We start from the raw sequence: 15,008 nt of genomic DNA, 5'->3' as shown, positions 1-15,008 counted from the left end.
TGAGAGCATGAATTTAAAAAATTAAGTATATCTCCCACAAGAATAAAACAAAATTAAATCCAATTGTATGCAGTAAATCCCTCTTAGGAGGTTTCACAGGTTTAAAAGGTTTAATTGTGCATGGGTTGGAGGAGAGGGGCATTTATAAAATCCCTATTATAATAGCTGAGCATGTGCAAATTTCCAGTTACCAAGGCGAAGGTTTAAAGCTTCTTTTCGCATCAACTTTATTAATCATTAAACTTTGTTTATGATACAATATAAACAACTCACATAAACTCAACCAAATGATAGAAACATTGAAAAATGAATCTGTACATATATAGCTGCAAGGAACTTATATTGATTTTTAATTTATTAAATGAAAGGTGCACGAAGGAGAAAAATGGTTCAAAAACTTATTTATCTGAAAAAATATCCTCAGTGTCGTAAGCAAAAAGGCCATTGCCAATTGAAAAACAATAAGCAAACATACTAATTTAAAACTACAATACATTGAGAAAGAAGAGATGGTTAAGTCAAACCTCCAAAATCAATTCAGCTTTTTTTATACACTTCCCTTCTTCCTGCCCCTTTTCACCCATTCTCTTTTAGCACTCAAGACAGGCAGTGTGCACACACACACTTTGAATGTTTACCCAACTGTTTGATTTATCAGGAAAAGAAAAGACACTGGGGGAATGAAACAAGAAAAGGCTTTCTGAAAGACTTTCTCTCAGTAAGGTGAGAGTTTTTGCTGAGGACCTATTGGCTTTTTATTGCCTGAGTTAAAGGGTTGCAGTTAATCACTTTCCAGCAATTTTTAAAGTATGGGGAGAACTTTGATGTAGCTAGCCTGGCTGTCTAATTTGCAGACATCTTTGCTTTTAATAGGGCTTGTGAAATTGCTGAAGATTGTATATATACTGATACCAGTATATATACTGGGCCAGTATATATATTGATACTAGATCTGTGTTTGAGGTTTTACATGATTTTGATCAATTGTAGAAACAGTGGAAATTCTTAGCTTCCGCTGGCACTCGTATTAAACATGAGGCTCTTATTGCCGACTAATGGAATCTCTCATCTTGCCCGCTCCTTTGGCAGTTGTCAGAATATCTGCACTTTCTGGCCTTCCTGCTAATGAATGGACTGATGCAGCAGATCAGCAATGTGCTTTCTGGGCCCAATGCAAATAAGTTTTCATTTATAAAACTTCATCCATGTTACTGTGTGTCTGGTTCAGTCTTTGGCCTCTTCTTCCAACATTTGAGAAGGTAAGAAGCAGGTTGGCCACAGGATGCTTCGGATATTTAGAAACACCTAGGCATTTCAAAGCTAGCTCTTTCCCGAAGTCCTTTCTTGCTTCCTATATAGTCTGCGGTTCTATTGTGGCCCTCTAGCAGCCAGCAGAGCTGGTGGCAGATTTAGACAGTGAGGGGGTTGGGGAGAGACATGGGGCAGTCCTGGAGTGTGGGGAAGGCTCTGAGGAGTGCTCTGTGTTGGAGGCAGAGATGGGGCCAGGGCCATCTGGCAGTTATCAGAGTCAGAGATAAGTGGGACAGAAGAACAGCTGGAACTTGTTCCTGGATGTGTGCATGCTCAGAGCTGTCAGGGAAAGGGAACAATTAAGGAACAGGGGTCGACTCGGGAGTAAAGGCACAAGTGGATGCTAAATGATGCCTCCCATAGGAAACAAATAGAAGCAAAAAAGGAGTGGCGTTTGCAGGAGACACTTAATTCGTTTATTAGTGTGAAGATTTGCTTATCTGAGTCTGTGCCTCACAGAAAGACTTTCTGTGTTTCAAGTATTTCATTTTTCAAAGTTGTGCCTGGAAGCCAGGGGTGGGTTTCAGGCGGTTCGCAGCGGTCCCCGCGAACCGGTTGGTCGGCGAACCCGGAAGTAAGTAACTTCCGGGAACGCCGAAGGGTCCACCCGCCTGCCCGCGTTTCTTACCCGGTTTTGACAAGTTCTGCGCTTCCACGCATGCGCAGGACGCATACAGTGCCTGCGCGATCCTCCAGGAGCAGCTGGAGCATCGCACAGATGCTAGTACGCATGCATGCACTGCGCACGTGCACGAGGACGCCGCCAGCCCCGTTCCAACCAAACCGGTTGGAACGGGGCGAGAAACCCACCCCTGCTGGAAGCTATCCAAGGACTGATAATGTCTGTATTTGCAATTCACCCTTGAAAGACTGTTTGCCAAGACTTTGCTGGATGTGAATGCTAGGAATTCACATTAGCCAAATAAAAAGTGTTTTTTTTCGGGACAAGGAGTTTGTTTCATGATTTGGTGAAGAACAGGATCAGACAAGCGAAAGACATGAAATGTTAAAATGCTGGACACCTGGAATTCATGCTATTGTTGCAAAGACTTTCAAGTGTGTCCTATGAGATGTAATACTGTAAAAATAAAGTTAGTAGTTTAAAGAACAACAATATTCACAGGCCCCTTCCAGGCTTGCAAATAAACTATATGCTGATCAGTAAAATATATCAGTATATATATTATATCAGTATAGGTATTTTACTGATAGTTGTTTACTGAACAGTCTTTAAGAAGCTCTGCTGAACACAACATTCCCATCTTGATTTTTGTCCTAATACGTCCTCCCTATTCTGTGTAATGGGCCAGAAATTTGAAATTAAATTAAGAGCACAGATTGCACTTACCTCTGGTTTAAAGTATTTATATCTTCTTCAGTTCAAAAGGCTCTAAGAGAGCTTACATAAAGTCAGTAAAAAAAAAAAAGAAGACGACGACATTCTCTGCCTGAAGGCTTGCAATGTAAAGATGAGGCAGAAAAGAGGAAAAAGGCTTAAAAGGGAAAGGAAAGCAAGAAAGCAAACTCATATGATTGTTCTTAAACCGCTTTTCTGCAATCATCTGTAGTGTAACATTTTTATCCCAGTTTTATCCCAGGAATAATTTTTTCATGTGGATAGGATTTTTTTATTCCTCTATGGTTTTCTTGATTCATTCAAATCAGAGACCACCTGTCTAGAGCTGGTAGTTGCTAATCTTGAGAGAGGCAAGAGATTAGGTCCTTGTTTGAGTCTTCTAATTGTTTTTTCATTAGTTTTTGTTTTAGTAATATAAAACCTGGTACTCTGCAGGAAAAAAATATTTCTTTTAAAATCAGTTCTGATGTAAATTGAAACAATTTAATTTGGCTAGTCTGGAATGGAGCAGCATGGGTATTTTAGGATTAAATGAATACATTTGGTGGCTCAGTGGCTAAGACGCTTAGCTTGTCGATCAGAAAGGTCGGCAGTTCAGCGATTCGAATCCCTAGCGCTGCATAACGGAGTGAGCTCCCATTACTGGTCCCAGCTTCTGCCAATCTAGCAGTTTGAAAGCATGTAAAAATACAAGGAGAAAAATAGGCACCACCTTTGATGGACAGGTAACACCATTCCGTGCACCTTCGGCATTTAGTCATGCTGGCCACTTGACCACGGAGACGTCTTTTGACAGTGCTGGCTCTTCGGCTTTGAAACAGTGATGAACACCGCCTTCTAGAGTCGGGAACGACTAGTTTCAGTTCAGTTTCAGTTTGACTTTATTTGTAGGCCGCCCTTTTCCCTGAGGGGACTCAGGGCGGCTCACAGAAACCAGGGAGAGGGGAATACAATACAATACAATACTAAGACAACAACACATAATAAAATAATACGCAACATGCATACAACATTCGGGCGGGGTAATGGTCCTTATCCCCAGGCCTGACGGGCGAGCCAGTTCTTCAAGGCTGTGCGGAAGGCCTGGACGGTGGTGAGGGTACGGATCTCTACGGGGAGCTCGTTCCAAAGGGTCGGGGCCGCTACTGAGAAGGCCCTCCTCCTTGTGGTTGCCAGCCGGCATTGGCTGGCCGATGGAATGCGGAGGAGGCCTAACCTATGAGATCTTATAGGCCGTAGGGAGGTAATTGGCAGAAGGCGGTCTCTCAAGTATCCAGATCCACTGCCATGTAGGGCTTTATGGGTGGTCAATAGCACCTTGAAGCGCATCCGGAGATCGACAGGTAGCCAGCGCAGCTCGCGGAGGATAGGTGTAATGCGGGTGAATCGGGGTGCACCCGCGATCACTCGCGCGGCCGCGTTCTGTACTAGCTGAAGTCGCCGGATGTTCCTCAAGGGCAGCCCCATGTAGAGCACATTGCAGTATTCCAGCCTAGAGATCACGAGGGCCCGAGTGACTGTTGTGAGAGCTTCCCGGTTCAGGTAGGGTCGCAACTGGCGCACCAGGCGTACCTGGGCGAATGCCCCCCTGGTCACAGCCGCTATATGATGGTCGAATGACAGCTGTGGATCCAGGAGGACTCCCAAGTTGCGAACCCTCTCTGAGGGGTGTAAAATTTGACCCCCCAGCCTGAGTGTTGGATTAATAGCCGAATTTTTGGGAGGAAAACACAACAGCCACTCGGTCTTTTCTGGGTTGAGCACAAGCTTGTTAATCCTCATCCAGTCCATGACGGCTTCGAGTCCCCGGTCCATTACGTCAACCGCTTCATTGATTTGGCACGGGGCGGACAGATACAATTGAGTATCGTCCGCATATTGATGGTATCTAATCCCGTGCCTACGGATGATCTCTCCCAGCGGTTTCATGTAAATGTTAAATAGTAGGGGGGATAAGACCGAACCCTGCGGCACCCCATATTTTAGGGGCCTTGGGGACGATCTCTGCCCTCCCACTAACACCGACTGCGACCTGTCCGAGAGGTAGGAGGAGAACCACCGTAACACGGTGCCTCCCACTCCCACCTCCCGCAGTCTTCGCAGAAGGATACCATGGTCGATGGTATCGAAAGCCGCTGAGAGGTCAAGGAGGACCAGGATGGAGGGATGTCCTTCATCTCTGGCTCTCCAGAGATCATCCATCAATGCGACCAAGGCGGTTTCAGTGCTGTAACCGGGTCTGAAGCCTGACTGGAAAGGGTCTAGATAGTCTGCTTCCTCCAAGGACCGTTGGAGCTGGAAGGCCACCACCTTCTCAACAACCTTCCCCAGAAAGGGGAGGTTGGAGACCGGGCGGTAGTTATTAAGGACAGCTGGATCTAGGGATGACTTCTTCAGGAGGGGTCTCACCACCGCCGCCTTCAGTGCGGCGGGGAAGTTCCCCTCCCGAAGGGAGGCGGTTACAACCGCCTGGATCCAGCCTCGTGTCACCTCACTGCAGTTAGAAACCAGCCATGAGGGACACGGATCCAAAGCACAGGTGGAGGAACTCACAGCTCTCATGGCCTTGTCCACATCCCCGGGGGTAACCTCCTGAAACTCAACCCAGAGCTGTTGAACTTGGTCCCCCTGAGTCTCGGCTGGAACTGCAGATGTGGAGTCCAAGTCCGTCCGAAACCGAGCAATTTTGTCCGCTAAGAATTGGGCATATTCTTCAGCTCTGCCCTGCAAGGGTTCCCCCGCCTCCCTTTTATTCAACAGGGAGCGGGTTATCCTAAACAGGGCGGCTGGACGGGACTCAGCGGACGCAACCAGGGAGGCTATATGTGATCTTTTAGCTGCCCTAAGTGCCCTAGTATATTCCCTGGTGCAGGTGGTTACCATTGCTCGGTTCGATGCGGACTTATCGGACCTCCAACGGTGCTCTAGGCATCTCCTCCGGCGCTTCATCTCCCGGAGCTCCTCGGTGAACCAAGGTGGTCTCCGGGATCCGCTGCCACGGAGGGGCCGCAGTGGCGCAATCCGGTCGAGGGCCTCTGACGCTGCCGAGTGCCACGCAGCAGCCAGAGTCTCTACCGGACTGTGGGTGAAAGTATCAGGAATAACCCCAAGCTCTGTCTGGAACCTTACTGGCTCCATAAGACGCCTGGGGCGGAACCACCTGGTCGGTTCCTCCTCCCTACAGTGGGGGTTTGGCCTCCGGAAGTCGAGCCTCAGTAGGCAATGGTCTGACCACGACAGGGGTACGATGTCACTCCCCCTCAGACCAAGATCACACATCCACTGCTCCGAGAGAAATACAAGGTCAAGCATGTGTCCCGCCGAATGGGTTGGGCCTCGGATTACTTGAGTCAAGCCCATGGCTGTCATGGAAGCCATGAACTCCTGCGCCCCATCAGAGTTTTCACCGAGCGTCGGCAGATTAAAGTCCCCCAGGACCATCAGCCTAGGGAACTCAACTGCCAGCTCGGCTACTGACTCGAGGAGCGAGGGGAGGGCTGCTGCAACGCTGTTGGGAGGCAGGTACGTTAGCAGCAAACCCACTTGACCCTTGAGGTCCAACTTTAACAGCAAAGACTCACACCCGACAATCTCCGGAGCAGGGACCCTACGAGGAACTAACGACTCCCGGATAACAGCGGCCACACCCCCACCCCTTCCCTGGGCTCTCGGCTGATGCAGCACCTGAAATCCTTCTGGGCACAGTTCTACAAGGGGGACTCCTCCCTCTGGGCCCAGCCAGGTTTCAGTAATACATGCCAGGTCTGCCCTCTCGTCTAAAATTAAGTCCCGGACGAGAGGAGCTTTATGTACCACAGACCTGGCATTTAGCGACAGCAGCCTGAGTCCAGGGTCCTGATTACTTACGCCATCTGGTCTCGGAGTGGGACTCACAGGGCCGGAAGGAGGGATCTCTGTAATGTAGTGAACCCTCCTTCCCCGGTAATGGCCTGCCCTGAAGTCCCCGCCATATCTGCCCCTCCCTGTTACGACCGTAATACCCCGACCCTCTCCCGTGTCTCTAGTTCCCCCAACCACCCCCATGGCCCCCACTTCTCCCGGCAGGTCCTCCGAATCAGGCATACTCATTCATTCACCCAAGCAGTCCCCACAAAAAGTTAAAACACATAAAAATACAATGATAATGGATAATAAAAGTGGGATCATTCACTCAAGCACATACACTCCCATGCACTCCTCATACCAGATAAAAATTGCGCGGATAAACGGTTGTGCAGATTGGTGAAGGCAGGATCTTAGAATTGGCCTTCTCGTTAATAAAGTCTAATGGGAGTCCGATAGAAAGCTGTAAATGGTCCAGAAAAGTATATGTCCAAAAAGAAATACTAACAATGTCCACTGGAGGGAGTCCAAGTTCTTAACACACTGTCTCTCTGATGTAATAGTGCTGGGTGATGGTAAAGGTTTCAGATAAATACCCGTAATGACCACTAGAGGGAGTTCAGTTTCCCAGCTAGCACAGCACTCCTGAGGCAGTGATAATTGTAATGGTGGCAGCTGATGGTAATGGCTGCCACAGGGAGTCCGTAGATTAGTTTTTCCAGTTTTTCTCCTAAGCCAAGCCAATAAATGGTCAGATCTTTTAAAGTCCTGCAAACACAGTGATGAAATCGTGGCAAAACGCCCTTTTAAAATGCAGGGAGGGATAGGAGCGAAGCTGTAATGGAGACAGGAAATCAATTCCTCTGCCTCCCGGTCCCAGTCCCAGTCCAGTCTAGGCATCTCTCCTGGGCCTCCCACTTCCTCTTCGGGGCATAAACCAGCCCCAAAATGTTGATCTATCAGTGAGGGGGTTCGGCACTCCTCCAAACGGCAGGGCCAAAGCCTCCGCCTCTCGCACAGAGCCGTCGCCGCCGCTTCCCAGCTGTTTAGAACGTCCGAGGTAAAAAGCCATGCCAGGGGGGGTCTCGTCGTTCCGGAGCTGTTCCTGGAGCCGCTTAAAAGCGGCCCCCACCCGAAACGACCACCTCCCTGGAAAGGCTGAAGGCTGATACCCAAAAGGAACCCCTCCGTTACCATATTTGGGGTCCTGGGCGCCACGGTTAGTCTCTTCTTGATCGCAAACATTCGGAGCGGTGGGGTTCGGCAGCCATTCTAATTCCCACGGATGTCCAGTATGAAAGGACCCAGGTTGACCATAAAGCTTTGCTGAACTTTGCAGGCAGTCAAAGTGGTCCTAGCTAGAGTTTGGGCTTGCTACCTTGTTCTCTAAGCAGAGATGCAGGCTAGCATGCATACGACTAGCATGCATGTGCGAGGGAAACCTTTACCTTTACCTAAATAAATACATTTCTTTGAAATATTGAGTGTTAAGAATTTAATGTGTTATATTTTTATTTAACATGTAGGAGATGGTAGGGGAGAGTTGAAAATATCCTGCTCCATTGTCCAAGGTGTACGGCATCTCTGTCTTTCCATACTTCATTTAAACACCACCGTGAAGGAGCATCTTCCATTGAGCTTTTTTTATACTGAGAAGTGTGGGCAGCCAGCTGTGCTTCGGAATAATGAAAAAATGTATCATAAAAAACAGTAACTCCAACAATTGTCCTCTACATACAAAACAATTGTCCTCCTTTAAAAAAAAGTATAGTGCTATGCCATGAATAAAAGAGTAAAGTTAGGCATATGTACACTACCTGGGGGACACTGGACAGTATATTTTCAGAGTTTTCATCTCGGCATGGTTCTAATTAGCAGATTTCTTGCCCTCCTCATCCCAACACTTGAATATTGGAAAGACCAAACGTTTTCTATTTTGCACCAATTTGGTTGTGATTGGGATACATTAAGTTCGAAACACCACTTAAAGTAGTCTTTAAAAAATCAGAATACAATAGAAACTCTTGAGGTAGAGTAGAAGGAAATTGACACCAAGTGAACACCAGTATTGTATAGTATATATCTTTTGTAAGTGCCTGCTGTAAATAACCCCATTATATACAGGTAGTCCTTTTTAGCTACCAAAGGTGGGATTGGTAACGTTCATTAAGCAATGCAGTCACTAAGTGAGATATTATGTGACTTATGTACTTATGATTTTATTTATCTTTCCTCTGCTTTACAGACCCGCAAAGCTCATTGATGGAGGCATTGGTGGTGAAGTTATTTCTTTAACACCATCACAATGGTGAAGGGTCATTGTCTCAAACAGTTATTAAGTGATAACTGCTGTATAGTGAAAAGCATAAAAGCCTCCACTGTCCTGTTTTTTCTGGATTGGTTGTGTCCCTGAAAAACAGTACACTTTCAGTTTAAAAAAAGACAGGAGGATACAATGACTATTCAGTTGAAGTCTTGTCTGGAGGTATCTACATTCCATCTTACTTATTTGCATGCTAGAATTATTTGCTGACATTTTATTTTATTTAAGAACATGTATGGGCCACCCCCTAGAGGTGGAGCTCTCGCCTCACAATCAGTAGGCCGTGAGTTCGGTCCCAGGTAGCAGCAGATATTTCTCTCTCTGGTCATAATGAGAATATATCTGCTGTGAGCTCCACATAGACATCAGGCCATTTAAACTCTTAGTTCCATTCAGTCACCCCAACTCCACCCCAATGCAAGGGATTTAGAGTTGTTAAAAGAAAAAATAAATGGCCATCCAACTTACTCTTGGTGATTCCAGGCAGCTTACACGGACAAAACTTCAATAAAAATGTTACATCCATCCACCCAAACAGATAGAAGTAATATGTGAAACTTTATGAATTGTCATTAGGTTATATGCGGTATATTCTTCTTATATCATAATAAATAGACAGAAGCTGGTCCCCTCTTCCACTTCCCTTTCATATCTTTCATCTATTGTAGTTTATTTAAGGTCTTGCTTTTTCATGGAATAAGTGATATTATAGAGAAAGTATCAGATGGTAAGAAAACTGTGGTAACATCAATTCTGTAAGTATTTGAGATGAATTTAGAACATTGTCATTAATTGAGCCTGAATCTATATATTGATCCAGAATTATGCAAAGATTAACTTGGTGGTAGGTTTAGATCAACAAATAGGGTAAGTGAAGTGAAAAACTAAAAGGATTTAAATGGAGATAGCTTCAGTTAATGTAATAGTAGCCCACTTCCAAATATTATTTTGCTTTTTTAAAAAAAATAATAGTAGATTTGAAGTCGGAACTAGTTTGACAAGTTGAAGATTAGACATTTATCTGTGCCTAAGACTGGCCATGTTTTTCTAGCAACAAAGTGCGGTGGGAAACTCAGTGGGCTAATGAATTGTACCTTATATTAACCATATCCAAACATATAAATTAGAGTTGTCCCTGTTTTTTTTTTTCCCCCTTACAGCCTTCCTAAATAAGTCATCAGAAATCGGTAAGAAGAATATCTGGAAAATGAAGCTGCACAAAGGCTTGTTCACTCTTTCTGACAATTTTTCTGAATTAGTCCTCCCACTTCAGTTAGCCTGGCAACTGCATCAGCCTTTCTTCTTTCACAGCTGCTGTTAAAAAGAAATTAAGAATGGGATCATAATGTACTCAATATTGTCATAGCAGAATTGGGTGATCAACATATTACTTCTTTAATTCAAAAAGCATATTTGATCCAATCATAGTTTGTGGTATAAATAGCATATACTACCACATTAACTGGGTCAAAATCTGCAATTGAGGAAATGCAGAAGCCTTGGTTCCTGCAGGAAGTGCCTGGTATCCCCTGATCCCTGTGCCAGCAGAGAATTGGTGAGGTTTACTTTGTTAGCCCTTGGGCAGCACAGTAGATTTAGCTCAAGCACTGCTATGTTCTGTGGAAGGACGTAGCACTATGTTTGAAAAGGATGTCCAAAGAGTCTACCCTTTTCTCCATGGATGCAGCAGGATTGGTTATTCTCATGCCCTGATTGGTCCAGAGACTGAGTCAATTATTCTGAAGCCACGCCTATGACTCTACTCTTCCTTGGCCCCAGTTTAACTCAGTCTGATCTAAGAGAGGATTTATTTTCCTTGGCTCCACTTCTGAATTATTCCTCAGTCTTTGGATTAAAGCTTAAATTACATCAATGTGTAAAACTAACTTCTAACAATATTGGGAGTTACTAGAGGAGCATTCTAACACAGCCCCCTATTCTATGTGGTTGCCTTACTCCAAAAGGGGAAAACCCTCACCTTACTGGCATTAGGGAGCAGAGGAATTCTCTAGACTAGCGGAGGTTGCGTGGCTCCTGGTGTGTACCAAAGGACCGTGGGTAGCCAGAAGAACTGAGGCGGAGACGGGAATAAAGGCTAACAAGTTTTATTCCCTAACAAATACAGGCTAACTTTCAGAACCGGCTCTTAGACAGGAATGTGCGCTGCTCATTTGGACAGCTCCCTTTTTATACAGGAGCTGTCAAACGATCAGCCAATCAGGTGTCGAGCGCTTTCCGCTTAAACTCTTTATTTTAGCGCATGCTCAGAATGTGACACTCCTTCCCCCTAAGCTCGCGCAAGCGTAGTCTTGTAAATATGCTGGACGCCGCCTGATTCGGCCAGACGCTCAAGGCCCTCCGGCGCTGCCTGGCGACTCTGGATGCTCGGCTGAGGACTCTGCTTCGGAGGATGGTGATCGCCCGGGCCGTCGAAGAGCTAAGGATGGTGCTTGTCCACCAAGTAAGTCGCCGCTTCGGTTTGGGGCACTGGCTGCTTGTTCTCTTGCGGCCTCCTCGTTTCTGGGCCCCGCGTCGCTCGCCGGAGTTTGTGGGTCGGTCGGTGGCTGCTGGTCGGTTGGTGGTTGGCGTCTGCTCCGCAGCTGGTCACAGTGGCATCTCCAAGTTATGCCGTCATGGAGCCTGACCCTGTAGGAGCAGGGCCCGGTCTGGTCAATCACAATGCCCTGTAGCCACAAGGGATGCCCTCCGTAATTCCGGGCATACACTGCCTCCCCCTGGGCGAAGGATCGGGCACCCCCATGGGAATCTAAGGGAGTTGGGGTGGAGTAAGCAGGGTGCATGCAGTCGAGGGTTGTTCGTAACCGCCGACCCATGAGTAGCTCAGCCGGGCTAGTATTGGAGTCTGGTGATGGGGTGGAGTGGTGGGCGAGCAAGAAGGCGTCTATGCGCTCTTGCCAGGGAAGGTGATCCATTTTGGCGAGGGCGCCTTTGACGGAGCGCACAGCGTGCTCCGCCAAGCCATTGCTAGCCGGGTGGAAGGGGGAGGTGAGGGCATGTCGGATACCCTGGGAAGCCAGGAACGCCTCAAGTTTGGTAGACGTTAACTGTGGTCCGTTATCGGACACCAGCACGTCGGGAAGGCCATGAGTGGCAAATAGGTGGCGAAGGATCGCAATGAGTGCGTCTGCAGTGGTGGATAGCATGTGGACGACCTCAACCCATTTTGAGAAGGCGTCCACGGCAATGAATAGCATGCGGCCCTGAATGGGGCCCGCGAAGTCGACGTACACTTGGGACCAGGGTGTGGATGGCGGTTCCCATGTACGGGGCTCAGCTTTGGGAGGCAAGGCCTGGGTGCCCTGGCACTGCGGGCACCCCGCGACATGGGCTGCTATGTCTTGGTCAAGCTTAGGCCACCACACATAGCTACGGCCCAGGGCCTTCATCCGGACGATGCCGGGGTGGGCGTGATGTAGCTGCTGCAGAACGGTAGTCCTCAGTGAGGCCGGCACCACTACTTGGTGGCCCCAGAGTAGGCAGCTGCGCTGGACGGACAGCTCCGCCAGGCGGGACTTGAAGGGAAGGAAAGCACGATCCACGGGGTCTTTTGGCCACCCTCGCCTAACCCAGTCTAGCACCCGGGAAATTACCTGATCCCTTGCGGACAACCGGGCGATGTCGGCGGCAGAAGTTGGCAGATTGAGGTCGTCAATCAGGAATACTGGGGCGACAGCAGCAGGGTCTTCAGGGGCCTCCGGCAGGGGGCAACAGCTGAATGCGTCGGCATGGGTGATCTGCTTCCCCGGGCGGTGGTGCAGCTGGTATTCGTAGGAGGCGAGGAAGACAAACCAGCGTGTCATCCGTGGGGAGAGAACCTGCGGGGCAGGGTGGTTGCCGGCCAGCAACCCGAGCAGCGGCTTGTGGTCGGTGACAATCCCGAAAGTGCGGCCGTATAAGTAGTGGTGAAAATGCCGCACCCCGGCCACAATAGCAAGAGCCTCCTTATCGATTTGGGCATAATTGCGTTTGGAGGCAGATAGGGTACGGGAGAAAAAGGCTACAGGCACCTCTGCCCCACTGGGTAGCTGGTGGCAGAGGACGGCGCCCACCCCATAGGGTGAAGCGTCGCAAGCGAGCACGAGAGGCAGGTGCTCGCTATATTGGACGAGGACGTCGTTGGAGATGAGGAGGTGTTTAACAGCTAGGAATGCGGAGGCCTCCCGGCGGCCCCAAACCCAGGCCACGCGTGAGTCAAGGAGGCGGTGAAGTGGCCCAGCGACAGACGCCTTATGTGGCAGGAACATAGCATAGAAGTTTAGTAGTAAAAAGGCCTGTAGTTCAGCTCTATTGGTAGGTGCAGGGGCTTCCACGATGGCCTTGGTCTTGGCAGCCGTGGGGTGAATGCCGCTGCCATCAATGAGAAACCCTAGGAATTCTATCTGGGGCACCGCGATCTGGCACTTGTCTCTTTTGACTTTGAGTCCCACTTGTTGGAATTTACGGAGAACCTCCCGCAGGCGGGCCATGAGTTCATCGAGGGAGGCTGCGGATATGAGGACGTTGTCAAAATAGGGAACGACGCCTCAGAGTCCTTGGAGCAGCCGCTCCATCAAGCTTTGAAAGAGTCCTGGGGCGATGCTGACTCCAAACTGTAATCTGCGGCATCAGAATGCGCCCCGGTGCGTGACGATCATTTGCGCCTCAGCTGCCTCATTGTCCACCACTAGTTGTTGGTAAGCTTGGGCGAAGTCGAGCTTTGCGAAGATAGACCCCTCGCCCAAGGTGTGGAGAAGGTGCTGAACCACTGGCACCAGGTACGCGTTGGAGGGCAGAGCGCAGTTGATAGAGCAGCGGTAGTCTGCGCAAATCCTCACGCTGCTGTCTGGTTTGATTGGTAACACGATGGGTGTTTCCCATCGTGCATGGTCCACTGGCTCCAGGACGCCTTGAGCCATGAGCTTATCTAGCTCGGCGTCCACTTTCGGCTTGAGCGCGATGGGTACTTGGTGTGGCTTCATTTGTACCGGTTGCACGGACGGGTCGAGGTTGAACGACACGGGTGTGCCAGTGTATTTGCCCAGGGTGCCATCAAACACGGCAAAGAACTCATTGACCAGGCAGTCTAGGGCCGACGTGCTTAGGTGGTGGATGCCACTGATTTGAAGGCCGAGGGACTGGAACCAGTCGAGGCCGAGAAGGCTGGGCAACCGCCCCTCGACTATGATGAGGGGTAACCGGCCATCAAACCCCTTAAACTGCACCCTGACCTTGCAGGTGCCAATCACTGGAATCAGGTTGCCCTGATAGTCCCGTAATGTAAGGTTACAGTCTTGTAGTTGGCACTTTGACAGCTGGGGCAAAAGGCGCTTAATCGTACTTCAGGACACTATGGATGTTGCGGAGCCGGTGTCCAGCTCCATTTCGCAGGGCCTCCCTTCAAGGTTAACAGTCAGCTGAATCTTTTTCTGAAGATTGTGGCATGAGAGGCCCTGGTTGGCATTCCGGAGGATGGCATGGCAGTCCATCCTAGCTTTCTTTGGGCCCTCCGTCTGGTTCCGAGGTTGTCGGGACCGATCGCCCTGTAACTCTGAGGAGGACATGGGCTGCACGGCTCGGCACACCCGAGCGATGTGGCCCTTTCTGCCACACCGCTGGCAGAGGGCTTGCCTAAATCTGCACTCGGCTCTCTCATGGTTGCTTCCGCACCCACTACATGCAGATTTAGGATCGCCCTTCCGCCGTGGTAAGCTCTTTCTGTTCGCCTCATAAAGGCGGTTAATGTCCTCCTCTTGCCCTTCGGCGTCCGATTCATCGCTCTCCGTATCAGGTAGACCGGCAACTGTATTGAATGTATTGGCAGGCTGTGCGGTCGAGGTAGACCGGCTCTTCGCAATGGTAGCTAGGGATGCCATGGCCATTTCGGAAGCCCGAACCTCATCGAATGCGGATTGGAAGGAGAGGTCTGCCTTGGTCAACAACCGCTTTTGCAGTTTGAGATTCTGAGGCCACACACCAGGCGATCGAGGAGGGCCTCGTCAAGATCCCGGAATTCGCAGTGGAGGGCGGCCGATCTCAGGGCGGTGACATAGGTGCTGACTGACTCTCCCTCGGCTTGGCTGCATTGATGGAATGCGTGCCGGCGGGCTATTTTGGATGGGGACAGGGCATAATGGCTCGTCAGCTTTGCCATCAGGACGGGCCATGGCACGGCCT

The 15,008-nt window shown here is 49.0% G+C and overlaps 1 protein-coding gene across 7 annotated transcripts in view; it reads left to right on the top strand.

Annotated features, from left to right (window-relative positions):
• Positions 1-15,008, top strand: part of CD47 (CD47 molecule) — an 81,779-nt gene that overhangs the window by 21,572 nt on the left and 45,199 nt on the right. For 6 of the 7 annotated variants that reach the window (XR_015697480.1, XR_015697479.1, XM_087721432.1 and 3 more), the window contains exon 3: positions 9,995-10,021. The exons of the other annotated variant lie outside the window; for it this stretch is intronic. Coding sequence is in view for 4 of the 6 variants with exons in the window: in XM_087721432.1 (XP_087577558.1) it covers positions 9,995-10,021 (27 nt within the window). In the remaining 2 variants the exon portion in view is untranslated. The remainder of the gene's footprint in view (positions 1-9,994; positions 10,022-15,008) is intronic. 7 annotated transcript variants of the gene reach the window in all.

The sequence above is a fragment of the Thamnophis sirtalis genome, unplaced genomic scaffold (genome assembly GCF_051295495.1).
Source record: "Thamnophis sirtalis isolate CommonGarterSnake01/CBP01778 unplaced genomic scaffold, rThaSir2_p1.2 scaffold_8, whole genome shotgun sequence".
NCBI lineage: Eukaryota > Metazoa > Chordata > Lepidosauria > Squamata > Natricidae > Thamnophis > Thamnophis sirtalis.
Note: the sequence above shows the minus strand (reverse complement) of the source record. Positions and strands in the feature narration are given on the sequence as shown.